Source organism: Oryctolagus cuniculus, chromosome 17 (genome assembly GCF_051225735.1).
Source record: "Oryctolagus cuniculus isolate XC-2025 breed Fujian yellow rabbit chromosome 17, ASM5122573v1, whole genome shotgun sequence".
NCBI lineage: Eukaryota > Metazoa > Chordata > Mammalia > Lagomorpha > Leporidae > Oryctolagus > Oryctolagus cuniculus.
In genome coordinates this window covers 39585704-39612856 of record NC_142883.1, presented here as the reverse complement: position 1 = coordinate 39612856, position 27153 = coordinate 39585704, and the positions used below count along the sequence as shown (strand labels likewise).

General features: G+C 60.9%; 1 protein-coding gene across 1 annotated transcript in view; it reads left to right on the top strand.

Annotated features, from left to right (window-relative positions):
- The window catches only part of TMEM132E (transmembrane protein 132E), a 47282-nt gene extending 21084 nt beyond the window's left edge, over positions 1-26198 (top strand). Inside the window, exons 2-9 of the mRNA XM_017349225.4 lie at positions 16046-16979; positions 18260-18406; positions 18612-18804; positions 19467-19610; positions 21472-21677; positions 22283-22571; positions 23218-23409; positions 24194-26198. Coding sequence (XP_017204714.3) covers positions 16046-16979; positions 18260-18406; positions 18612-18804; positions 19467-19610; positions 21472-21677; positions 22283-22571; positions 23218-23409; positions 24194-25249 — 3161 coding nt within the window. The 3' untranslated portion in view covers positions 25250-26198. The remainder of the gene's footprint in view (positions 1-16045; positions 16980-18259; positions 18407-18611; positions 18805-19466; positions 19611-21471; positions 21678-22282; positions 22572-23217; positions 23410-24193) is intronic.
- Positions 26199-27153: the final 955 nt, after the last annotated feature.

Sequence of the window (27153 nt, the reverse complement as noted above, 5' to 3'; positions counted from 1 at the left end):
AGTGGGAGTGTAATGAGCATTTAGCACATCTGTGCCCAGGCACGACCTCACAGCAGCCCCAGATCGGAGGCTACAGGGAACTGCCGGGAATGTGGCCCCGTTTCCTGCCTTCTTGTCTCTTCCTCTCAAAAATGAGAGCCAGGGACACAGGCGTTTGGCTCAGTGGTTAAGTTGCTGATTGGGGCATCCACATCCCATGTCAGAGTGCCTGGTTCAAGTCCTGGCCCCTCTCTCTTTCTCTCTTTCTCTCTTTCTCTCTTTATCTCTTTCTCTCTCTCTCTCTCTTTCTCTCTCTCTCTCTCTCTTTCTCTCTTTCTTTCTTTCTTTCTTTCTTTCTTTCTTTCTTTTGACAGGCAGAGTTAGACAGTGAGAGAGACAGAGAGAAAGTTTTTCCTTCCATTGGTTCACCCCCAAAATGGCCGCTACAGCCGGCTCTGCACCGATCCAAAGCCAGGAGCCAGGTGCTTCCTCCTGGTCTCCCATGCAGGTGCAGGGTCCAAGCACCTGGACCATCCTCCACTGCCTTCCCAGGCCACAGCAGAGAGCTGGACTGGAAGAGGAGCAACCGGGACAGAACCGGCGCCCCAAGCAGGACTAGACCCCGGGGTGCCGGCGCCGCAGGCAGAGGATTAGCCTAGTGAGCTGCGGCGCCGGCCAGCCCCTCTGTTTCTGATCCAACTTCCTGCTAATGCAAACCCTGGGAGGCAGCAGATCATGATGGCTCCAATACTTGAGCTTGTCACCATGCAGGAGACCCAAATTGAGTTCTGGGCTCCTGGCTTTGGCCTGGCCAGTCCTTGACTGTTGTGGACATTTTGGGAGTGAACCAGTGGGTAGAAGATTCTCTCTCTTTCTTTCTTTCTTTCTTTCTTTCTTTCTTTCTTTCTTTCTTTCTTTCTTTCTCTTTCTCTCTCTCTCTCCCCCTCTCTCCCCCCCCTTTGAAATAAAATGAAACTACATTTTTCAAAAATACATATTTTTTAAAAAGGACAACATTGTTAAAAGCATGAGCAGAGACGCTGGACAATGAGACCCAGCTGTGGGCTTTTAAACTGTACAGGAGTTGCCTTCCCAGTAGATGGGGAAGCAGGTGGCCGTGGCTCTGAGGAGGGCATCACCTGCTCTGGTGTGGCCTCCTCCAGAACCTGAGGGCTGTAGGAAACCTCAGAAATGTCGAGTTGCTTGGGGTCAGGGGAGGAAGCAGGAGACAGGCAGGAACGGAAGCCCCTAGTTTCTGTCTGCACTCGCAGCAGACATCATTAATCAAGTACGGCTCCCTTCCTCTCCTGGATGCGGGAATCTTCCTCAAATCAGACTCCTTGGCAGGAGAGAGGAAAATCTCTCCACCAGCCTGGTTCTGCAGCATTCAGGGCAGGCTTCCTGGGGGGCGTGGGCTTTCAGAATCTTCTCACCTGGCAGGGAACCACAGTAAGCATCAGCGAGAAGTCTGTTCTGGGGATGAAGTTGGGGCTGGGCAGGGAAGGTGCTATGCTCACTTCTGTGCGGCGTGGCCTGGGGGAGAGCTCTCCCTGTGTGCTCTGCTTGGTTCAGCGCTGGGAGAAAGAGGACGAGGGGGACTGGGATGGGGCAGCCTGGAGATGGGACATGAGGACAAGGGGACGAGGGGATGTGACTGAGCAGGAAGGGCTGCCAGCTGGGCCTGCCTGCCCCTTCATCCCAGGACGCCTCGGGACAGGAGCTCTTTCCTCCCCAGCAGGGCCAGCCACACTGATTGGATGATGACACAGCGGAAGCTCCGGAAATTCATTCCAGCACCTGCCTCTGGAGCTAAGCGTCAGCCCCTCGCAGCCTTTGCCCGTGTGTGTGTGTGTGCATGTGTGTGTGCGTGTGTGTGTGTGAATAAAGGCAAGCAGCACCTCATGCATCTCTCCCCTGCTCAAGAACCCGGTGCCTCCTCATTGCCTGTGGCCTGACTGGCAAGTTTTTAAAGGCTTAGGATCTATTATCCATGCAGCAACCCACATGAACACCCATGGCAACTGGGACCACTCCACAGAGCCCCAGGGCTCCAAGGAGCACAGCTTGAGAGCCCCTGGGGCGAGATGCGCTGACTCCTTCGCCTCGTGCATCTAAAGCCCGTGCCCTCTTGGTGCCAGTCCGTGACGCAGCCTTACCTCTGCGCTCTCCCCGTGCCCTGCCCCTCGGTCCAGATCTGCCTTTCATCCCTGGCCTCTCTTTGCCACCCTGTTCCTCCGACCTGCAACGCCCCTGGCTCCCCCACCCAGTACGTTGCTGAACTTGCACCCCTCGCCGGGAAGAGAAGGCTGTGTGGGCGGCTGGCTCTGCCCGGGGCTTGCGGGGAGCTCGGCTCGTCTCTGCAGCCTCCAGCGCGTCCTACCTTTTAGCACGGTTATTTATGTACTTGTCTCCCCGTTAGCCAGCAAATCCCTTAAGGGCAGAAGCTCTCTTCTTTATCTCTGTCTCCCTGGCAGCTCCCAGCAGGGTCTTGTGAGAGAAGGGGCTGCATAAATATTTATTTGTCGAATATATTTATCGAACGTCGGTTGCAAGCCCTAGTCCTTTTCTGGGCAGTCAGGCTGTATCGGTGCAGGGTCCCTGGCCTCAGCAAGGCGTCCATCCAAGAGAGCAGAATATGCACGCCGACTGTTGCAACACAGAGAACAATGGATGTGGGCAGCCCACACGTCTGTGCCTTGCCCGGCTCTGGGGAGTGATCAAAGATGCCTTCACAGAGAAGGCTGCACTTGGGAGAAGTTGACATGACACCTGTCAGGTGGAAGAGCAGAGATGACAGAGGGCACGTGCAAAGGCCCAGAGGCAGAGGGTATTGGCTGGAGATGCCCAGACCAGGGGTGTGGGTTGGAGTGAGAGAAGGCTCAGGAGCAGATGGGGTAGATCAGGCAGGGCCTGGGGGACAAAGGACATACCCGTGGTGCAGAGGGAGGGAGCTGTAGGACCTGGGCAGGGTTGTCTCCTCTTCCTCCCTTAGTCTTCCCGTCTGTTAAGCGGTAGTTTGAAGGCCTCTTTCAAGCCCTGAGTTAGAAATGCTGAAGAAGCGTCAGCCACACAGCTGCCAATCAATCAGCCTGGTGCCAAGAGAAACCAGGTACAATAGGGCCTAGGCTTTTAGGGGTGCTTACAGCAGGACAGAGCCAATCAGGGAGGAATCTGTGGGGGAGTCACATGGAGCCAGGGCCTGAGAGTGGATTCCCACACTTGAGCTTCACCCAGCCACGTATGGGAAGGTCTTGTTAGCCCCATTTTGGAGACAGAGGTCTAAACCCAAGACCAAGCGCTGTGAATCCAAGCCCAGGATTCAGATCCCGGGGGCTCCCCCACCCTTGCCCCCTACAGGGGAAACCAGCCAGGCATGCTTTGCCCACCCTACAGGCAGCAAGGGAAAGGATGGTGAGCTAGCCTCGTTCTTGGACCGAGAAGCTGTTGGCACTAAGCCAGTGATGGCCGTGGGCAAACCGGGACAAGCTGGTCGCACTCCTCATGCTATTTCCCAGGCACACACCTGCCACCTGCTTTTCTCAGGGCTCCCTGTGACCTGGCCTGGAGTCGCAGGCCTCGAAGGACAGCAGGGAAACAGGCAGCTGGTGATTTGGAGAAACCCAGCTGAGGCCCAGAGCCTGGCAGGAGGCTGATGAGAGCGGGCTGCTGCTCCAGGTGCAGGTGTCCAGACAGGCTGGGCAGCTGGGTGGGCTCACTCTTTCCTCCCTCTCAGATACCCTGCTCCCCCAGCGCACCTGCCCAGGGACAGGAGTCTGAGTTCCAAGCTCCTCTTTGCCAGTAAACCTCAGGGACCTTCAACAGGTGTCTTCTGCTCCCTAGGTTGAGTTAGAGCAGGGATGGGAAGACAGCTCGTGGCTCAGGAACGTTGTCCAAACATCAGCGGTCAGTCTCATCCAGCGACACTGATGGCACAGCTTCACAGCTGTCCCCACCTCCAACTCAGGTCTAGGAACATAGTTGAGGGGGTCAGTACACACAGCCCCCCAACTTCTAGGCTCTGGTGTCCCCGCAGAATGAGTCAGAGAAGTCAGGGGGCCATGGGCCAGCGCTGTGTCCTTGAGTAAGCCTTTCCGATTCCTCCATTGACAAAAAGGATGCAAGTTCCCTGGGCTGCTGTGAGGACGGCAGCACACTTGGCCCCATGCCCAGCACTCCAGGGGCAGCCTCGGAGTGTTAGCTGCACCCCGCTCACCACGCCCGATACCCCTGGGCGCTGTGGCCTCACCCCTACCTGGGCTGCAGAGTCTCTGACTCTTCCCAGAGCCTCCCCTGCCCAAGCCTAGCTCCAACCACCCCCACCCACTGGCAGGCCTGCACAGGATCTCTCTCTCTCTCTCTCTCTCTCTCTCTCTCTCTCTCTCTCTCTCTCACATATACACACACACGCACACACGCACACACGCACACACTTTCTTTTTCCGTTGTTTGTGGCTAATTGTTTATTAGGAGATGCAGGCGGCTGCACCAGTGGGAAGGCTCAGCTTGCTCCGCTATAATTAGGATAATGCACATTAGTCATTTAGTGGAACTCCGCACGCCGCCCCTCCCCCGCACTCCCCTCCTCCGCGTGCCTGCTGCCACTCGCTCAGCTCCCAGGCCACAGGGCCACCCAGGCTGGTTCCAGGGCTTCCTCCTACGGCCCCTTCCACCCAGCGGCCCCTCTCCCTCATCACACTTCTGGGGAGAGGGCCACCCCAGGCTGGCGGTGGCCGCCTCTGCCCTCCCTCCCGTTGCACCTGCTCTGTCCTTTCTCTCTGTCCCCTTTCTCCACCTCCCTCCTGCAGCCTTTCTCTTCCTGATCCGAGCTTTGCCGGCTCCTTTCCGGTGGCTCCCTGCAGCCCTGTTTCACTTCTCTCCCCCACCCCTCAAGGCTGCAGCGGAGATGCAGGGGTGGGTGTGGGTGGGACAGCAGGGCAGGTCAAGCCCAGGAGAGAGGTTGGTAGCAGTTGCTGTGCCTGGGGACCCCACAGCCCCTCCCTGGGTCCCAGAATTGGCGTGGTGAGAAGAGGCTGGGCAGGCCATTGTCACCAAAAGGCCCTGCCCAAGTCCATCAGTGTGGCTCCATGGCCCTTCACCTCCTGAATCACTCATGACCACTCTGAAATCCAGGGACCTCCGGCCCTCAGGAGGCTGGAGGGATTGAGAGGGCGAGGGCAGACCCCCGCAGCGCTGGCAGGAGCCAGGGCTCTGTTCTATGTGGCCTGGGTCAGGCGGGGAGCAGCAGGACAGTGAGCAGTACCCATGAGTCCACAGGAACAGTTTGTTTTTGTCTAGCTCCATGCCGCTGGCCAATGCTAGATCTGGAGACAAATGGACCCCTGACCCTGTGGCTTCATCCCCAAGCCCCCCACCCAGCTCTTCCCGCCACAAAAGGAACCTCACATCAGAGCCCTTACAGCTGGGCCAAAGGTTCACGCTGGAGGTTGCTGCTGGGGCAGGGTGAGGTTGGGGCCCCGCCAGATTTTCCGGAAATACAAGGGCCTTTCCGGGGCGAGGGGCGAGGGGCGAGGGTCTCGCCTGGAAGCACAAAGCCTTCTTGTCTTCCATGGCCTGTGGGAGCCTCTGGCCCCTAACCTGAGGTGACAGAGGCAGCCAGAGGAGCAGACAGGCACACACCACAGTTCATGGGGCAGGCCCAGGCCGGCCGGCTCTCTGTGCACTCGGAAGCAGCATGGCTTCCTCACCTCCCCCCTCCCCAAATCTTCAAGGAGCTGGGCCTCTGAGCTCCAGGCCCCTCCTGCTTGGGGACAGGCAGAGTTGTCCATCTTGTAGGCCCTGCTCCCAAGAAGGCACCATCACCCCATTCTGCTACTGTCCATCCACATCACAGCGGAGGCCCTGCACTTCATGCCACCTGTAGCTTACAGGATCCCATGGGAACAGAAAGTGCAGCTGGAGGGAGAGACGGGGCCCAGCAAGTCTCCCAGGACTGGGGTGTCCGTCCCTGGTCTCCCCTGGGAAAACTCCCGCCTGGTGGAGAAGCTCCAGGGGGCCTGTGGGGGAGCTGCCCCTGGGCCTGGCAGGTGCCTGGGCCTCTGGCACTCCCTCGCTGGAAACATGGAACAAGTGCTCCCTCCTGGGGCCTCAGTTGCACCAGGAACAGGGCTGAGAAGTTCTCCCAATCAGCAGCTCCTTGGGGTGCCCTGGTCACCTGTCTTTCTGGTATCCAGCCTGCCTTCGGGCTCCAGGAAGCAGGCACAGCCCTAAGTTGGCACGGCTGGGCTCAGTCTTTGATTCAGCTGATCCTCTTCGCCTGCACCCCTCTGCCTGGGTCTCTAACTCCGTTCACGCTCTCAGCCATGAGCGCGCAGCTGAGCATCCGCCTCAGAATGGGTGCAGGTTTCAGGCAGAGGGGACAAAGGGGGCGGCCAGTTGAGGGCAGGGTTCCCGGAAGGGGGTGTGTGCATACAAGTGTGTGCCAGGCATCCACTCACTCACTCACTCATTCATTCACTCTACAGAGACCACAATGGGGGTCCCTGCCTTTAGGGGGGCATGTCGGCCACCAGCAGAGGCCCCGAGGCCCTGGGGGGTTCAGTTCAGTGAGAGGGGAGTCAGTGGCTGGGTGCTGGGAAGGGGGGATTCCCCTGAACGCTGGTGACGACACTGGAATGACAGCCGACACTTTAGGACTAAGTAAATCATAGGGCCGATTGTGCGTGGGGCGGGGTGGACATTTCACAAGTGACTACAGACCACACGTTTTGTTCTCCAGGCATGCCAGCCACGGGGAGTTCAGTTTTCTGCCCATTCCACAGCTCGGGACACTGGGGCAAGTGCAGAGTGGCGGGAGGCTGAGCTTGCCACGCCGTCCCACAGGGAGTGACCCGCAGCGCCAGGCGGACCCCACCTCTCCCCACCCTGATGCTGCCACTGAAAAATGTCTCGGAGGGACCCTGACATCCCTTCAGCTAGAGATGGCAGGAAACCAGCAGACACAAGGTCTCCGGGGAGGGGATTGAGGGCAGAGTGGGGGAGGGGTGCCCCTCCTGCTGGCCCCTCCCTCGGCTGAGTCAGTCCAGCCTCTGGCCCGCTGCCAGGCAAGGGGGGTGGGGAGGGCGAGTGCTGGGAAGCCGCCTCTCGGGGATTTACAGCCTGTCAGGGAGGTGGCCGGAGCGTCTGGGGGCTCAAGGCTGCCTCAGGAGTGGCCATGTAACCCGAGGCAGCCCTTTCCCACTCATGGGCTGCAGCCTCGCCCTGGGGCGCCCAGCCCAGCCCAGGCAACCTGAGTCCGAGGGAAGAGGGAGAAGGGAGCCTCCATACTGGTTGGGGGGCCACCCCTGGCTTGGAGGAGCACCCAGGCTGGTCCTTGAGACGGGTCTGCAGTGTTGCAGCTGCAGGAGTTGGTCTGAGCTGCTTGGGCAAGGGTGGAGCAGCTTGAAGGAGGGAGGTCCAGGGGGCTGGGGCTGGCATGGGCAATCTCTCTCCAGCTCTGATCCTCCTCCGCCCTCTAGCCCAGGATGGTTTGCTGCCGCTTCAGCCACGGGCAGGGACATGGCAGCACGGAGCGACCTCTGTGGCATCTGTTGTGCAGCTTAGAAAAACCCAAAAGCAGTGCCACACTGGGCGGCAGGTCTGGGAACAGAGCTGGGCTGCGGCTGAGCCCCTGCTGCATCCTGAGCCGGACAGCTTGGCTCAAGACCAGCTGTTCCACAAACCCAGGGGCTCTGTCCTGGTAAGGAGGGGAGGGCAGCGCTCAGAGCCCGTGGGGCCCCTGCTGTCACCTGCCATTTATCCAGAATACCCCAGGACTCCCTGGGGGCATGGCCCTTACCCGCTCTAGGTCACTGTGTGGCATGCAGGGCAGGGACTGTCCTCTTGCCCCAGATGAGGAATTTGAGGCTGAGAGGGAAGTGCATAAGGTCCCACGGCAGGCAGGTCAGTGGCAGGGCTTCCTGGGCTAGATTCTGGGGACACCACCAGCTAGGACCCCTGCCAGCCTCGGTGCCTCCTCCCAGGTCCTTGGGCGACTGCTCCATGTGCCTGTCATCTCTGTACTTGGTCTGTGTGACTTAACAGATGTTGACAGGGGACCTGCCATGAGCCAAACAAAGCACCAGGCGCTGGAAAAAACCAGGCCCCTCCCTCCTCTCAGAACTAAACAACCAGCCGGCATTGAGTGAATGAATGAATGCGTGAATGAGACTGAGCTGCATCACTGCACCAGGAACCACACCCAGCAGTGTGCTTATTAAATCACAACTCTGCAACAGGCTCATCGAGGCCCAGAGAGGTGAAGTGGTTTGCCTGGGGTCACACAGCTAGGACGTGTCGGAGCTGGGACTCAAATTTGAATCTGGGTGACTCCAAAGACACACAAGTTCTTTCTTTCTTTAAAAAAAAAATTCTTGGAACAGCTTCAAATACTTTGCTCCATTTATAATGGCGTTTATTGTTTTCTTTCTAATTTTACAAGCAATGCATGTACATTGCAGACTACTGGAAAATACATAAACGCATAAAGAAAAAATAACACTCCTCCATAATCCCCGCCCCCCTAGAGATCACCACCATTAGCATTTTGATGCGTTTCTTCCCACTGTCTCCGTCTTTTTCTGTGAGATCAGGATCCGGCTGCAGAGCCGCTTCTGCACCCTGCCTGGTTCACATTTTCCCAGGTGAGGAGCACTTTTCTGAAACCTTGATCTGCAGTGGCAGCACAGAATTGTGTGACTCGTCTGTGTTCACTAATAAGCATAATGTTACAGTGACTTCTTTCTCTGTAAGTCTTTGAGCAGATGTTTGCTTCAGGAGCGGGGCCAGTGTGAAGGCCTTCACCGTCCACACAGGAGTTGCCTTCCGTCCCCTTGCCGCCCGTCCCCTCTGCCACCGGGGCAGCCAGCGCCCTGCGTTGTTAAGCTTGCTAACACTGCATAGCGGTCTTCTGCGACATCACACATCCCTCTCAAGACTCAGGCCTGTGCACCCCCACACAGGAACTGCGTGGTATTGTGGTCACTCCCCGTGTCCCTCAGGAGACCCAGAGTCCCCCAGAGCCAGAATGGCATGCTAGGTCACACCCACCGGCCAGCCAGGGACCCGCACGCTGCCCCAGGGCCGCCCTCCTCCCAGTTTGTACACAGCTCTCTTCCCTGCACCCTGGGCTCCGTCTGCCTCACAGCAGCTCCCCTGGGCATCCCAGTTCCCCTGGGGGTCCCCTACCCGGCCCCACTCCTGTGGTCCTTGAGGCCTGCGGCAGGGATGGCCCCTGAGCACCTCACTGTCTGTGTGAGTCTCGGTTCCTGCTTCCCCTCATTCATTCATTCACTCATTCATTCATTCATCCATTCATAGATTTGACAGAAAGACTGGTTTGGTGGCTGTGTAAGCCAGGCATCGGCCTGGGCTCTGGCTACTTGTCACACCACTCGCTGCCACTCACTGGTGCCACACCAGAGGCACCTCACAGCCTCCGGCATCTCTACCCCTCCCCCACTCTGGACCTGCTTTCCAGATTTCTGTGCTGGTGCAGCGCCTGGGGGCCTGAGCGACACGAAGGGCGGGGCTTCCCTGCTAATCCTGATCCCGTCCTGGGCTCCATTTGCTTTGTGTTGTGTGCTCCTGCTGGTTTATTTAATTGAGAAAGAAAGAGTTCCCACCTGTTGGTTCACTCCCCATATGCCTGAAGTAGCACCCCTCCCCCAGCCCCCGCCTGCAGGTCTCCTACTTGGGTGACAGGGACCCAGTCACTTGAGCCATCACTGTTGCCTCCCGGGGTGCACATTAGCAGGAAGCTGGAGTCAGGAGTCAGAGCTGGGACTCAAACCCAGGTCTGCAGCCACAGGAAGCACGAGTGTCCTAATCGCCAGGCTGCGTGCCCAACTCCAGCTGATTCCTGTGTCCATGCAAGTTAAGGTGTGAATGCTAAAGGATCCCTAGGCACTGACATGTGTGCCACGTGCACATGCACACGTACACACACACACACGCACGCACACGCACGAGGTGAGCAGGCCACGCCCTCTCCTGGCACAGCCCAGAGCCCTTGGGCCCTGCTGACACACCCCACTGTGCCCCTTAGCCGCAAACTCACCAACGCTAATGACATTTTTTTTTCTGATTTGCAAGTGATTAGTTTTAATTTGGGAACAATTAGAGGTAGAAGCCAAGGCATCTGATTGTGATTAGAAGCAGGGAGATGGCCAGAGGCACCCCTGCCCCCAGCTTGCCAGGCCCCGCCCTCCACAAGGAGCTGAGCTCTGCCTCTGGGGGCCGCTGAGATTCCCTTGCTGCGCTCCCAGGCACCCAGCACCGGACAGAGATGAAGAGGGAGCTGTGTCCAGCCATTTGTCCTAAGCAGGTGTCCCCAGCCCCGTCACCAGGTGGATTGGCATTTGAGAAGCTCCTGCTGTGTGCCATGCCTTGCACTATGTCTGCCCATATCACTGCGTGGCTGGAAAGGCAGGAGTGGGAGTCAGTAAGTTCGTGCTTCCTGGTGTTAGGGTGGTTTCAGAGACCTGTGCCTGGCAAGGCGGCACATGAGGGGCTGGCATCATGGTGCAGCAGATTGAGCCACACGCTATACCACCAACATCCCATACAGGTAGTGGTTTGAGTCCTGGCTGCTCCACTTCTGGTCCAGCTCCTCCTAATGCGCCTGGGAAAGCCGTGGAGGATAACCCCAGTGCTTGGGCCCCTGCATACCTGTTGGAGACCTGGGTGGACTTTCAAGTTCCTGGCTTCAGCCTGGCCCAGCCCCAGCTGTTGCAGCCATTTGGGGAGCAAACCAGTGGATGGAAGATCTCTCTCTGCCTCTCCCTCTCCTTTCCCCTGTACCTCTCTGTGCAAGTCTGCCCTGGGATGCTGGTGGGTCCAATGCCTCCCTGGGGGGCCAGCAGAACCTCTGTTCACTCCTTTATCTCTTGGTTGTGGGAAGGAAGAATCTGCCTAGCACATGGGGGACAGGTCACTGGCTATACCTGGTGTGTGGGGGTCCGGGCTGCTGGGGAGGACTGGGAACCCCTCAGCCACCATCCTTACCCCCTTGTAAGGAAGTGGGATGACCCCCACCTGTCTTCTTCCCCTGCCAGTGTGGGAGCTCCACATCTCACTGGGGAAACTGAGGCTGTGAGTCAGACCCTACCAATTCCCGTGTATTCCCTCCCTGGGTTGCCATAACAGAGTGCCCGGGGAGAGGGGGGAGGCACAGCCACTGCAGGGGCCTCCTCACAGTCTAGAGGCTGGAAGGCAGTGGTCAAGGTGAGGGTCTCTTCTCCCCGCGCTTCCCGTCAGCATCCCTCTGTGTGCGGCTGCACGCTCGTGGCCCCTTCTGATATGGGCACCAGTCATATGGGAGTGGGCCACCCTCATAAGCACATTTTAACTGTTACCACCTTAAAGGCTCTCCCTCCAAATTCAAGTGCTGGCAGTCAGGACTTCAGCACAGGAATTCGGGGAGGGACACGGCCCAGCCCCTTCCACCCACAGAAGTGTGTTCCAGCAGGAGGTGTGGGCAAGGGCTGCAGGCAGAGCACAGGTGGCTGATGGCAAGGTTGTACTGAGCCTGCTCCGCATGGCGAGCTAGGGCCGATAGAGGTGCAGATGGGGCAGATGGACTTGGGAAGCAGGCTGGGGCTGGGGCTCAAAACCATGCCCACGTACCACTCTGGGTAGCCTGCTGGGCACTGAGGCCAGTGCTAGCCAGTGCGTGTGACTGTGTGTGCACTGTGTGCATGCATGTGCATTGTGCCCATGTGCATGTGTGTACCTACGCCTCCAGGGCTGTGGGGAGGGTGTGGGCACCTGCTTGGTGCTGAATGTGTTCAAGGCAGGCCCAGGCTGTCACTTTCTCCCCAGTCTCACCTTTGCCACCTCTGCAGCCAACCTAACCTCAGTGTTTGTGTTGATCCCCAGTCCCTACCCCATATCTGACTTCCAGGAGTCTCCTAGCAGCTGTCCCTTTTCCCAGCCCAAGCCATGGTCATGGTGTCTGGAGGTCAGAGTTCTGGGCTGCAATGCACACACACTTGCACGCACGCGCGTGCACACACACACATGCACATTCGCGCAGTCTGCAAACCCTCCACCGACTGAGTGATCTGCTGACTCTGCCAGCCTCACCTCCTCTCTCTGCTGCCACAGCACCACCTCCCAGGGGAAACTGAGGCTCCAGTGGGTGCCAGAATAAGCGAGAGGGAGAGCAGAGATGAGTGCCAGGGTCTCAGGGCCCCACCAGCGCTGCCCACAGGGGAGCCCCCAGGGCCCCGGAAGGAAAGGTGTGTGTGGCAGGGTGAGAAGCAGGAAAGCCACAGCCCCGTAACATTGGATGCCAGGCGCCCTGCTGAGTGCCAGTTGCTTCCTTATCTGCAGGGCTGATAACGGGGTCGAGAGCCTGGGCCCAGGGCCAGGAGCCCTCCCCACAGTCTCCTCTCGGTAGCCTCATTGACCAAGGCTCCCATCACACCTGCAGCTCTGCAGACGGTGCCGGGCAGCTCACTCGGAGAAGAACTCGGACAAGAACTTCTTGTCACAGAAGTCAGTTGAGGGCCTACTACATGCCAGGCAGTGTTAAGCACTAGCACGGTGCAAGGAGCAAAGCAACATCTGCTGAATTTCCAGCAGGCAGAAGCGTGGAAATATGGGCAGGTGCCGAGAAGGAAACAGGCTGGGGGAGGGAAGACGCTAGGGAGGGTGGACGGCCCTGCCTGAAGACTGCAAAGAGAAATATGTGCCTGTCAAGGGGAGAAATTTCCAAGCAGAAGGAGCAGCGAGTGCAAAGGCCCTGAGGCAGAAGCAGTTTTACATTTTCTCAGTGCATTCAGACTGCAACAAGGGTGGTCGGCCAGCTGCCCTCTCTCCGGCTGGGGGGCGGAGAGTGGCATGCAGACACAGTTCCCCAATCCTTTTCTCCACGCCCCGTGAGTCCAGTGCCCATCTGCTCGCCCCTGCCCCTGTTGTGCCTCCAAGGGCTCCAGATGGCCAGCCATGAAGCCAGGATGGTGAGGGGCAAATGGGACTAAGTGGCACTTAGCAGCTCCCGGCGTCTCTGGGGCCCAGGGCAGCGTTCCGACCTCCCACACCCGCCACCCAGCATGGACAGTGAGCACTTACAGCGCCCGTGCACAGATGGCCTCCTCCAGCCTGGAGGGCCAAGCATGGCGGCCCCTCCCCGGCTCGGCCCCTGCCATCCCGCCACACGCAGCAGCTCGCCGTCCCCTGGGCAGCTCCGCACTTCACAGAGCGGAGCCTAAGCCTTGGTCCTTCTGCCACTGTCAGCATCCCTAGGAGGTGGTGGGGCCGAAGTCACCATCACTTTAGAGCAGAAAACTGAGGTTCGGGATGGGGAGCAACTTGCTTAGTGAGTTGGTGGCTGAAGCTGTTTGCTTGTTTGCCATTGCTTCCAAAGCAGGTGGTTGACAGCTGTATCCTGACCCCAGCTAGTACCCTGGGTTTCCCCATGCATGCTGGGGGCCAGTCTCAGAGGCCCAGGGGTAACTGCAGGGTGGCCAGGGACCCCAGATGCCAGTGAAGAGGGCTCTTCCCATCTCTGCTAACATCTTCCTGTCCTCCTTTTGGCCTCTGCCGCCCACGTGCACCCCAGCACCGCAGCCGGCACTTCCTGCAGGGCCACAGAGTGTCTAGGAGGGAGGGGCCGCCGGGGGCTGAGTTCTCCTGGGAATGCTGGCTAAGCCTGGGCTTTCTGGGGAGACCAGGACCCACTGCTTAGGATCTGGGGGGGTCCCTGAGGAGGGGTGTGAGACCAAATGCCACTCCTACAACTGACCCCAGGTCGGTTGCCTCTAATTAGAAACCTGAGACATGAACCTTGAGAGTGGGGACTTAATTGGCTGCCTTTGTGAGGCACTGGTGTGAACATTTGTGAAGCGCTCACAGTGTGATGGACGGTGGCACAGTGATGAGGGGGCACCAGCTGCACGCCGGGCCGAGGACTAATATCGCGTCTCCTCTGCCTGCACTCACCGCAATTGCTGAAGACTTGCTGGGTGCAAGGCCACATGATGGCTAACTCCCACACGAGGCAGGAGGGCAGAGGTCACCTCAGGGAAGACCAGAGCTATCGAGAGTCGAGGGCATAGCTTGGAGAGCGTCCTGGGTGAGGTGGCCCTGGAGCTGCCCCTTGGAGGACAGCGCAGATCTGGATGTGTGCAGAGAGAAGAGAATGCAGACGATGCAGCTTGAGCAAAGGAGAGGAAGTGCAATGGTATCTGGGAGCCCTCACGACCATAAGTTGTCCCGGTCACCCTGCCAGCCAGCCAGGTCTTGGGGACAGGAGGCCTAGGGGGCCCTGAATGCCACACTCAGGGGCAGGGTGTGTTTGGGTTTTGTAAGCACACAGAAGAGAGTCTTCAATACTTGCACACTTGTATGTTCTGTGGCACGATTAATAGTGCTTTCTTACTTGAACAAATGACACAGCTTCCTAGGAGGCCAGCATTCTCACTGCCCCTTCAAGCTGAAGACCGCGACTCAGAGCGGTGCGTGGGAAGAAGAGAACGGGATCTCAAACCTCAGCCCTCTCTGTCGCGCGTCAGTGTCCAACAGGTTCTGCGCTGGCAGTGAGGGGACAACATAGGCTGATCTGTGTCCAGGAGAAAACACTGACCTGGCTGTTATGCGGGAGACAGGGGGCCCAATTAGGCAGTTTTGTGTCACGGCAATGAGGCCAGAATAGGGAGGGGTATGGGGCTGGAGGATAGGGGACAGCCTGGGACATACCAGTGAGTCAGGAGGTGGAACTGCAGGGCCGTGAGACGCCATGGGATGCCCCGCCTCTTATCAGAGTGCCTGGTTCAAGTCCTGGCTCTGTCTGCAATTCCAGCATCCTGCTAACATGCACCCTGGGAGGGAGGCAGCAGGTGATGGCTCAAGAGCTTGGGTCCCTGCCACCAACATGGGAGGCCCAGACTGAGTGCTGGGTTCCTGACTTCACCCTGGCCCAGCCCAGGCTGCTGCAGGCGCTTGAGGAATGGATCAGCACACGGAAGATCTGTCTGTTTCTCTGAGCCTTTCAAACATTTCTTTTAATTTATCTATGTTTTGAAAGGCAGAGTTACAGTGAGAGAGTGGGGAGAGAGAGATATTGATCTTCCATCTGCAGGTTCACGCCCCAGATGGCTGCAATGGTCAGGGCCGAGCCAGGAATCGGGAGTCAGGAGCTTCTTCCAGGTCTTCCACGTGGATACAGGGGCTCAAGGACGTGGGCTGTCCTCCTCTGCCTTTCTCGGGTTATTAGCAGGGAGCTGGATCGGAAGTAGAGCAGCTGGGACTCAAACTAGCGTCCATATGGGATGCCAGTGCTACACATAGCTTTACCCACTACTCTGTAGCGCCAGCCCCTCAAACATTTTTCTTAAAAAAGGAGGGGAGATTTCTAGAACTCAGTAACTTCCTAGGTAGGTGGGGAGGAGGGGACTGAGAAGCCGGAGAAGTCAAACCTAAGGCCTACAAACAGGTTTTGGAGCCTGGTGGTAAATTCAGGAGATACAGGGTCCCTGGGGACCCTTCCCCACCTGGACAACTGGTGCAATAAAGACTGGGTCTGAGAATGGGGCAGGCCCGGGACGGAACCCCGCCACTGGCCGGGTGATCTGGAGTTCCTTGCGCCCTGTGCCACAGCCCCTTTACCTGTCAGATGTAACAAGTCATTGGTGGAAAAGCGGCTGACTCAGTGGGACCCCAACAGTGCCCACCTGGAAGGACTGACCTCAGGATCCATCCAGCTGAGGCTTGCTGGGCTCTGAGGCTTGCACAGTGCCCGCCGTCAGGAACCCCCCTGAGAGGGAAGACCGCCATGACTTTGCAAAGGCACAGGACGGCCCTGTGAGGCAGAAACGCATTTTCTACCGTTTTACGGATGAGACTGGGGGCGGAGAGAAAAATCCGGCTTCAGCCGCACAAGCCTCCCTACCTCCACGCTGCTGATAAGGAAAGGGGGTGCCAGGCCTGGGCCCCCCCCGGGGTGGAAACACAGCGGGCTGCATGCGCAGCTTGGAGAGCCAAGGGCCCCGGAGGGGGGGCGGGTAGGCTGGGCGCCCTGGGGTCTCCTGACTCCTCATTGTCGCCTCTCTCCTCTGTCTGTCCCCAGCCTCGGGTCGCTCGCACCCGGCCAGCCCCAGCCCGCCCGGGCCGCAGGCCAGCCCGGTGCTGCCGGTGAGCTACCGCCTGTCGCACACGCGGCTGGCCTTCTTCCTGCGGGAGGCGCGGCCGCCGCCGCCGCCGCCCGCGGCCAACGGCTCCCTGCAGCGCTCCGAGCCCTTCGTGGTGTTCCAGACCAAGGAGCTGCCGGTGCTCAACGTGTCGCTGGGGCCCTTCAGCACGAGCCAGGTGGTGTCGCGGGAGCTCCTGCAGCCGTCCAGCACGTTGGACATCCCTGAGCGCCTGACGGTCAACTGGAAGGTGCGGGCCTTCATCGTGCGCGCCCGGGTGCCCGCCTCGCAGCCCGTGGCGCAGGTACTCTTCTACGTGGCCGGCCGCGACTGGGACGATTTCGGCGTGGCCGAACGCCTGCCCTGCGTCCGCCTGCACGCCTTTCGCGACGCCCGCGAGGTCAAGAGCTCCTGCCGCCTCGGCGGGGGCCTGGCCACGTGCCTCGTGCGGGCCGAGCTGCCGCTGGCGTGGTTCGGGCCCCCAGCGCCCGCCTCGCCGCCCTCTGCGCGCCGCAAGGCTGCGGACGGGCTGGAGGCCGAGGCGGCCGCGGAAAGTCAGCAGGCGGAGCTCTACTACACCCTGCACGCCCCCGACGCCACGGGGGGCTGCGGGGGCGCCCGCCGAGGGCCGGGGGCCGGAGCAGGGGTGCGCGCCGAGAGCCCCACGCAGCACCCGCTGCTACGCATCGGGAGCATCAGCCTGTTCCGCCCGCCGCCCCGGAGGGCCCTGCAGGAGCACAGGCTGGACAGCAACCTGATGATCCGCCTGCCCGACCGGCCCCTGAAGCCGGGCGAGGTGCTCAGCATCCTGCTCTACCTGGCTCCCAACGCCTCCTCGGCCCCCAGCCCCAGCGTGGAGCACTTCACACTCAGGTAGTAGGGCTGCGGCAGGAGGGGGCCCAAATGCACACCTGAGTATCCCGCGGGGTGGGGTGGGGGGTCCAGCTGCACCCGGGGCCAGCATCGGAATCCTGGCTCTTCCATGTATCCCTCGAGCAACCTCAAGAAGACTCCTCACTTACGGGAGCCTCAGTGTCCCTGCCTAAAGGTCTCCTACGGATTGGAGTCCCAGTAAAGGGGACGTGCCAGTTTTCACAAGCACAGGTGTCCAGAATAATAGAATCGGGGCTGAAAGGGCCTTTAGATGGAAGCAGGTGCAGTTCTTCCATTTTACAGATGAGGAGACTGAGGCCAAAGAAGAGAAGTGGCCATCGGAGATTAGTAGCTCCTTGGCCGATTGCCAAAAGATGGATGGGGGTGTATGCCTGTTGGACACTGGGCTGAATCCAGGCCTCCCAGCTCTCTGTGCCCTGAGGACACAGGACACGGATTTGGGAGCATCTTAGATCAGGTCACAACCCTGCGGGACAGTAGGAGTCCGTGGTTCCTTCCAGCCAGGCTGGGTGATTCTGGGGACGTGGGAAGGGCCCCACACAATGCCCCTGCTTCGAGCACTGTGTGGAGGCCCCGGGGCGCCACGGGGGGCTGCAGCCTCCTTGTACCAGGTGCTTGTACCGCGTGCTCCCGTCGAGCTCAGCTGTTCCTAGAAGGGCTCGTACCTGACTCAGCGCTGCACAGCTGAAAGGCAAATGAGCAGAGTCGGTCGGCAGAGAGCTTGGGCTGCACTTGGAGCAGAAGGTGTGGAATCAGTCTGCCTCCGTCAGTGTTACCTGGAGCTTGGCGGGCGTGGCGCGCCCACTGTAGGACACTACACTCTGTGTGGCATTAGTGTCCAGGGCTCAGTGACTAGGCAGGAGGGCACTTGAAGCTGTGGCCACAGAAACTATTGGAGGAGCTGGAGGAAAGAAGACAGAGAACGCCTCTCTCCAGCTGTCTAGAGGACTGTTCCAGTTAGGAGGGGGTGGCAGGGTTCATGGCCATTGTGCTTCAGCAAAATGAACACACATCTTCTGTCTGCGGGCCTTCGGGGGCAGAAGCGGTGTCACTAAGGCGTGCAGATGGAGAGGGGGCAGACGGGGCAGAGATAGCCTAGAGGTGAGGTTGCTTCCATCTGTGACACCCTCTCCCCGGATCGCTCTCACTGAGCCGAGGACTAGGGTACACTCAGCGCAGCCTAGGGCTGCTGACCAGGCAGGCAGCCTCAGGGGCCCAGCCTGACCCAATCCCTCTTCTTCCTCCCCTCTTGGTCCCAGGGTAAAGGCCAAGAAGGGTGTGACCCTTCTAGGTACCAAGTCCCGGAGTGGCCAGTGGCACGTGACGTCAGAGCTGCTGACTGGGGCAAAGCACTCAACAGCCACGGTGGATGTGGCCTGGGCTCAGGGCACGCCCCCGCCCCCCTGGTGAGCCCGAGGTTATGCATCTGCAGGGGTGGGGGGTTCTTGATGGAGGAGGCCCCACCTGATGGGGACCGCGAAGTCTGGGCCACTGGGCAGGGCTGGGGCACCTCGGGAGGGCTGGAGAAGCCCCTGGTAGGGTCCCCACGGAGGGGGTCAGGAGCCCTGGGCTGCTCCCAGCCCTTCCTCCTGTGCTCTCCCACCGAGGCAGGGAGGGCCAGGGACCCCTGGAGATCCTGCAGCTGGACTTTGAGATGGAGAACTTCACCAGCCAGTCGGTGAAGCGTAGGATCATGTGGCACATCGACTACCGCGGCCACAGCGCCCTGCCCGAGCTGGAGCGGGCAGTCACCGAGCTCACGGTCATCCAGCGGGACGTGCAGGCCATCCTGCCCCTGGCCATGGTGAGCGAGCGGGGGACTGGCTGCCGGATCCCTGGGTCTGGGCATGCATGGGGTACGGGTGGGACAGGGACTGGAACGTGCCTGGCTGAGCATGCACGCAGCTGTGTGCCCATGGGTGTGTGTGTGTGTGACTGCCTCCTGTGCCCAGGTGCCCACATGGGGCGGGCACTGTGAGGACAGCAGGTGCCAAGGTGGGCAGAAGCAGGGGAAGTCACCACGGAGGGGCCACCTGGGAGGTCACCCGGGAGGAAGTGCTGGCAAACAGAGATGGCGGGGCAGGCAGCGCTCACATGAGCAGAGGTGCCCTGCTGGAAATGTGAGGGGTTGTTCCAGGGAGCAGTGAATTTAGGAAGATCGTCTGAGACCAGCCCAGGGGCACCATGAGTGGCCAGCTGAGCATGTGGGGTGTGGTCACCCGGGAGACTGGGGAGGGGTGTAGTGAGAGTGAGAGTGAAAGAGACCCTGATGCTCCTGTAGAGTCCAAGAGAGCGGCCCCCTCCCCCATGAAGGATCATAGGACTGGGTGGACGCCTGTCCCTGCCCAAGTCCCTGCAGGAGGGATGTGGCTCCAAGACACGGGAGCAGCCAGGAGCCAGGGCTCCGCTGTGGCGTTCCAGGAGAGAAAGGACGGCAAGCAGAACCCCTCTGCCACCCCCCCGCAGGACACAGAGATCATCAACACGGCCATCCTGACCGGCCGCACCGTGGCCATCCCTGTCAAGGTCATCGCCATTGAAGTGACGGGCCTCGTGCTAGATGTCTCTGGCCTGGTGGAATGCGAGTCTGACAATGAGGATATCATCAAGGTGGGCTTCCTGGAGGTGGGGCCCCTGCAGAAGAGGGCCTCAGGCCTTCAGGGGAGAGCAGAACCCCGACCCAGAATCCAGGTGGCTCCCTCTTCCTCAGCCTTTAATTCTGACCCCCGCACCTCCCCTGCTTGGGATCCTTTCCCTTTCCTCCTGAAGCACCAGGCTCTCCTCATCCCAGGAGGCATCACACCTTTCTGAAAAGGTGCATTCCCAAGATGCTCCCTCACCCCATCCCTGGGTACTGCTCAGGCCAATCCTGGAGGGCTTCCTGTAGGAATAGGGAACAGGCCTTCTGGCAGGCCAGAGAGAAAAAGGCAGTGTTGAGTACCAGTGTGTGACAGACACTGGGCAACTGGGCAACTGGGCAATGGGGCTGGGTGGAGGGAGTGGGCCCCTCAAATCCCTGCCCTTGGGAGGTATGGAGATGCAGTGGGAGAGACGGAGCTGGGGGAAGGAGTTAGGCCAGGAGAGAGGGCCCGTGCCCTTCCACTCCTGCTCTGCCAGCACCAGCTCCGCCTTCCTGCCCCTAGGCTGCTCCCAGGGCTGGCTCTGGCCCCGGCCTCCCCAGGCCACCACACAGGACCTGTGTCCGAGGCGAATGGCCCAGGTTGGCCCTCCCTAGGAAGGTCCAGATTTGCTCCTTCGTTATTGTGCAGTGGGCAGGGGGAGGGGGCGGGAGGCAGTTTGGTGGGAGAGTGGACCACCACACCTGTGGGCTGGGAGAGCAGGCTGCCGCCAGGGCGGCCTGCGGTGGACACCAGAATTGGATGGTGAGACGATGAAGGGCTTTCCTGTTCCTGGAGAGTGCAGGTGCAGGGACCCCCCCTCTGCCCGCTCCCTCCCTCTCTCTTCATGCTCTGTCCTGGGTCCCTCTGGGTCTGCAGAGCCTGGGGGTCACCTATTCCATCACTGACCCAGAAGAACGTCCCTCACAGGAGCCAGAGCGGGGGGCTCCAGGCCGCACCCCATCACCTGTCAGCATAGAGGGAAGAAATGGGCCTGCTCCCGAGAGTCCCACCCTGCACCTTCTCTGCCCCAGGCCTGGCTGAGAGACCCCCGGAGTTAGAATTTGTTAGAGAGCTCAGTAACGCACACCGGGGCTATGGAGCCTGCCAGCCTGCTGATGCTGAGCGAGCGGGAGCTGAGCGCTCCTGGCAGGGCTGCTCTTCCCACCTGGCCTCTCCTCTGAGCCAATGAGGGAGGTGGGCGGGGCCTCGCCATGGCCACCCCCGCCCACTGCCTGAGAGACCACCCCCAAAATCCAGGACCAGTGCCCATGGCGTGTTCCCGCAGGAGCCCCGGAGGGCTTGGGCACTCAGCGCGCACCCCTGCCTGCACTGCCCACCCCCCGGCAGCACCGGCAGCAGCCAGTCTGTGAGCGGGCACTAGTCCCTATCACCGAGACGTGGTCAGCAGAACCCTAGGAACACACATGACTATCTAGGTGGGCCCGTAGGAGCCTGGGCTCTGAGCTTGGGCTCCCCTGGCCCTGGGTTTTCCCTTCCGGTTCTCTCATCTTCAGCCCCCAGCAGGAGCAGCCGCTTGCCCTGAAAGTAGCCACTGTGCATGCTCCAGAGTTCAGTTGTTCTGGAGGAGGGGCCAGCCTGAGAGCCCCACCAACCCACCCTCCCCACCCCAGGCCCTGAAGCCTCCTACCTGCGGGGTTGGTCCTGGCACATCCCCCAGGGCCCTAAGCCTCCCACAGAGGCCCGAAGGGTGGTCTCTGGAGAAACAGAGGCGGGGGGCTTCTCCTGCCAGCCTCCTGCCTCCTCCCTCCTCCAGTCTCCCCAGCCTGGCCTGGCAGGCAGACTCACAGGCAGGTCGGGCGGCCCGTGCCCACTGCCGTCCCTTTCCACAGGTGTCCAGCAGCTGCGACTACGTGTTTGTGAGTGGCAAGGAGTCCCGGGGGTCCATGAACGCCAGGGTCACCTTCCGCTACGACGTGCTGCACGCCCCCTTGGAAATGACCGTCTGGGTCCCCAAGCTGCCCCTGCACATCGAGCTCTCAGATGCCCGCCTCAGCCAAGTGAAGGGCTGGAGGGTGCCCATCCTCCCTGACCGCAGGTACAGCCCCGACGGCAGGCGCTGGGGATGCTCACGGGGCACACAGCCTGGCACATGTGTGCGCGAGGCCCTAGATACACACAGGCCATCAACAAACTTATTGGGCAGCTACCATGTGCCAGGCACTGACCGGTGTTTGAGCTGTGAGTGTGGCTGTGCCTGCTCCAGCCCAGTTCTGAGTCCAGGGAAGGCAGTGCTGATGGAGTTAGGCCAGCATGGTGGTGCACAGGAAGCCCTCCAGGGGAAGTCCCCTAGGTCTAGAACTTAGCTCCGTGCCAGGCACATGCTTGGGGATGAAGAAGAGGTTTTGACGTCAGCCGTTCCCAGACGTGGGCTAAGCCACGCCGAAAAGGAGAGAACAAAGACAATCCAAAGAGCACTTTCCTAGGAGAGAAAAGGCTGGGACTCCTGGCCCCAGGCTTCACACACAGAAGGCAGGCTTGAGCCAGGAGGAGACATCCTGTCTTACAGAGATTCCACCCACCGTGAGCTAGAGACGAGGAAGCAGGGCAGGGGAGAGAGCAGTGACTTGTGCGGGTCAGACCAGGGTAAGGAGCCCGCAGTCCGGCCAGGCCTGACTTTGCCCCATCTCCCCACCCGCCCAGGTCAGCCCGGGAGAGTGAGGATGAGGACGAGGAGGAGGAGGAGCGGCGGCAGAGTGCAAGCCGCGGCTGCACCCTGCAGTACCAGCATGCCACCCTGCAGGTCTTCACCCAGTTCCACACCACGTCAGCCGAGGGCACCGACCAGGTGGTCAGCATGTTGGGCCCAGACTGGCTGGTGGAGGTCACTGACCTGGTCAGTGACTTCATGCGTGTAGGTGACCCCCGAGTGGCACACATGGTGGACAGCAGCACGCTGGCAGGCCTGGAGCCAGGCACCACCCCCTTCAAGGTAGGCACACGGGGCAGTGGTGAGAGCCTTGGTTACCTAGGTGTTCCCAGAGCGTCAGCCTCGGGAGCCAACCCCCAGCCGCCCCGGAATGCTCTCCTCGACCGTGGTCTCTGCCGGTCAGATGTCTGGGTGGAAGTCACCCACCTGGGCGACCGCAGATGGAGACTCAGATGTACCTACGGACAGACATGTTTGTTATTAAATAACTGATCCAACGTTTAGCAATTGGGAAGCTTCTCATTTAAAAAACAAATCCAGATTTCTGGTTTTCCCTGGGCATGCACTCCCCCCAGCAGCAGTCCGCTGGAGCCCTCACAGGTGCCCTGTTTTGTCAGTGTGCCCTTCCCCCGCCTCTCCCTTCCATCTCGGGAAGAGTGGGCGGGAACATCCATTGCTGCTCAGCACCACGCAAGGGTGGGTGTGGTCCTTCCCAGCTCTGCGCTCTCTCATCTGTGTGGCTGCCTGGCTCCCCGGGACCACTAGCCACCGGGTCCCAGCTGCAGACCCAAAGCAGAGCCAGGAGTCCTGCCCCCCCTCCCCGCCCCCGCCTGCCCCAGCCCTCTGGGCCCCTCCTCTGGAAGCACTGAGATTCCTCCCCGACGTGGGGACCCTGGCCCCCTCCCACTCCCATTGCACTCTGCCTCAGGTGGTGTCCCCGCTGACAGAGGCCGTGCTGGGGGAGACGCTGCTGACGGTGACAGAGGAGAAGGTCAGCATCACACAGCTGCAGGCCCAGGTGGTGGCCAGCCTGGCCCTGTCCCTGCGGCCCAGCCCCGGGAGCAGCCACACCATCCTGGCCACCACAGCCGCCCAGCAGACCCTCAGCTTCCTCAAGCAGGTAACTGGCCACCTGGCCGCCCCAGCCGGGGACTCTGGGGTACAGAAGGAGGACTCAGGGGCTCCGCCTCACCCTTGTACATGGAACCCCCAAGGGAGGGCTTTCAGTCAGTCTGGGCAAGGTCTTGCTTACTGTCCTTGCCCGCTGAGCCTTTCCTGCCAATGCTCAGAGGGCAGTCACCTCAGCCCCACCCCCAGGAAGGACCCCCACCCATCTCTGGAGCCCCGAGTACACTCTGCAGGCAGTAGGCAGTGCAGCAAGGCAGGGCGTCGGGTGGCAAGGCAGGAGTCGGGACATAGGGCTCCTCTGCACCCCGTGCTCCACGATCCCAAGCCCATCCCGTTCTCTGGGCCCTCCCTCCTCCTCTGCAGAGGATGCCTCTCAGAAGGTTTCGGCCAATGGAGGAGGGGTGTGTGTGTGTGTGTGTGTGTGTGTATTCTCAATAGTCAGGTGTCGAATGGGGGTGATCCCGAGGTCAGCCGTGGAGATAGGGGGCTAACCGGCAGCAGTACAGACTTGAGCTAGACCCAAGGCAGAACTCAGCCTCAGCTCATCAAAGGGAGAAGCTGACGTGGACTAAGAAGCCCTCGGTCTGGATGTTGTAAGCCGCCTTTCACCTCCCCACAACCTGTGAGCAGGACTCACACTCAAATGACGTTTCCTGAGAGCCCGCCCCCGGCCAGGCATAGAACCAGGGCCGGGAGTGCAGCAGGAGGCTCAGCAGCTTAACTGGGAAGTCCATGGAGTGAGCGTCTTCACTCCTGTCCCCTTTCTCCTCCTCCAGGAAGCCCTCCTGAGCCTCTGGCTCTCCTACAGTGACGGCACCACAGCCCCACTCTCCCTCTACAGCCCCCGGGACTACGGGCTGCTGGTGAGCAGCCTGGACGAGCGCGTGGCCACCGTGACGCAGGACCGCGCCTTCCCGCTGGTGGTGGCCGAGGCAGAGGGGGCCGGGGAGCTGCTGCGGGTAGAGCTGAGCATCGCCGAGAGCTGCCAGAAAACCAAGCGCAAGAGCATGCTGGCCACGACCCCCGTGGGCCTGCGGGTGCACTTTGGGCGGGACGAGGAGGACCCCACTTACGACTACCCGGGCCCCAGCCAGCCGGGGCCGGGTGGGGGCGAGGATGAGGCCCGGGGTGCCGGCCCACCAGGCACCGCGCTCCCCGGCCCCGAGGCCCCGGGCCTGGGCCCCAGCAGCCCCGCAGCGCCGCCCACCGAGGACTTCCTGCCGCTGCCCACCGGCTTCCTGCAGATGCCGCGGGGGCTGACCGACCTGGAGATCGGCATGTACGCGCTGCTGGGCGTCTTCTGCCTTGCCATCCTCGTCTTCCTCATCAACTGCATCGTCTTCGTGCTGCGTTACCGCCACAAGCGTATCCCGCCCGAGGGCCAGACCAGCATGGACCACTCGCACCACTGGGTGTTTCTGGGCAACGGGCAGCCGCTGCGCGTGCAGGGGGAGCTCTCGCCGCCCGCTGGCAACCCGCTGGAGACCGTGCCCGCCTGCTGCCACGGCGACCACCACAGCAGCGGCAGCTCGCAGACCAGCGTCCAGAGCCAGGTGCACGGCCGCGGGGATGGCTCCTCGGGCGGCTCGGCCCGGGACCAGGCTGAGGACCCCGCCAGCTCACCCACCTCCAAGCGCAAGCGGGTCAAGTTCACCACCTTCACCACGCTGCCCTCCGAGGAGCTGGCCTATGACTCAGTGCCCGCCGGCGAAGAGGACGAGGAGGATGAAGAGGACCTGGGTTGGGGCTGCCCGGATGTGGCGGGCACCACGAGGCCCACTGCAACCCCAGACCTGCACAATTACATGCGCAGAATCAAAGAAATTGCATAGGCGCCGTGGGGACCCCAGCTCACCCTGGGGCAGGCAGCTGGATGGATTTTATACTCCCTGCTCCTGCAGCTTTGCCGGGCCCTGCCCGCCTCCCACTGTTACCCTCTTCTGCCCCCTGCAGGTGGAGGCCCCTTCCTCCCCTGGCTTGCAGGGAGGAGAGCGACCCCCAGCCCTTGTTCACCCTTCCCAGACTGCCTCCATCCTAGGCAAACCCCTGCCCCAAGAGGGAGGCCGGGAGGCCATGCTTGGGGCGAGGTGGACACACACTGTGCCCCAGCCCCCGCCTCCATCTCCCCCGTCCTACCCCTGTGCAGGGGGCTCTGGCGAGTCCTGTGTCACACACGCTGCACAAAGACTTTTCTCAAACCACTATTCAGGGATTTCTGTCCTGCAGGGTGGGAGGTAGCGGCTGCCTGCCCTGCCAAGGATCTTGCTGTGGACAGGACGTTCTGGGGGGTGGGGTACAGTTGTAGCATCTGCCGGCTCCTGGGTGCCTCCCAGGGCCTGGGAGCTGACCGAGCCGGGCACCTCCCTGAGTGGGCTGCCTGCTCCAAGGGCTGTGGGCAGGGACCTAATGGGAAGGACTCCTGGGTACTTCTCCAGCCACACCACACCCCAGAGCGCCACGGTCTGCACGGGCCCAGGGGGACCCCGGGGCCTGCTGTGTCCCCCACAGCAGGGTCAACCCTACTGCGCCTTAGCCACCCCCGCTCTGCTGAGCCCCTTCCCTCACAGAACAGAGTCTGGGCCGGGGAAGAAGAGGGCGCCGGGGAACGCCACGAGGGACCTCGGGGTGGGCACAGGCCCAGGGGAGCTGGCAACTCCCCTTCCTCACCCCACAGCCTCTTTTCCTTCGGGCTCTACCCACCACTGTGTCGGATTTTTCTTAAATAAATGGAGGCCGTCAGACTTGGGGGTGGGGGCGGCAGCTCCCAGCGAACAGAGAGTACCTTGTGGCTGGCTCTGTCTCTTCCTCGTGTGCACTGCGCATGCCGGGGCACGAGCCTGAATCTTGGGAGACCAAGCTGTGTCCTGCTCTGCCTCCCTGCCTGCAAGCCCCCTGCTCCTCGCCAGTGCTGTGGGGGCGCCCAGTTGAGGGGTGAAGGATCTGCCCCCAGAATGCAGCCCAGCATTGTAAGGATGACTTTGTCATGATTGGCTTGGGTGAGGGAGGGCCCAGGAAAGGGAGGAGTGACTTAAGGGGGAGTGTGCCTGGCTGCCTCCACCCACCTCTCTTCATCACAGGGGTGGGGTTGGGGGAACTGCGGGGGGGGGGGGTGTCTTTTTGTTAGCATTGGTATGCTGGGCATGCACCTCCCACCAACGGGGCTGACACACTTGACCTGTGAGCATGCACGTGGCCTCCCATGGCCCCGGGGGACCACTCCCCAGCACAGGCAGCAGTCCGTGGGGACACAGCAGCTCCCTGCCTGAGAGGAGCCCCCTCCGGTGCCTGTGGACAGGTGGTGACAGCACATGTCACATGTCACATGTCATGGGTAGGGGAAGGAACGGCAGTCAGCCTCTGTCCAGGAGTGTCCAGTGGCAGCTCGGGCTGCACCGGGAACTGCTGGAACATGCACCTGTCGGCCTCAGGAGGAAGCCCGACCTGCCACGGTCACCTGCTCAAACTGATGGGGGCCACCCTGGGATTGGGGCGGGGGTTCCGTGAGGCCATGCATGTGAAGGGCTCTGTATGGCGCCGGGCAGCAGGTGCACACTTCCCCAGGCCAGGAGGGTCTCAGTGAAGGGGTTTGCCACAGCCAGGTGTTCGTTTTCAGGTAAGGTGTGAGGGCCTAAAAGGACCATCTCCGCCCACGACATGTTTGGCAACCAGGAGTCCAGCGCCGGAAAGCCGCATCCAGGGCAGAAGCACGGCGGCCTCGCGGGAGGGCTGTCCTTGA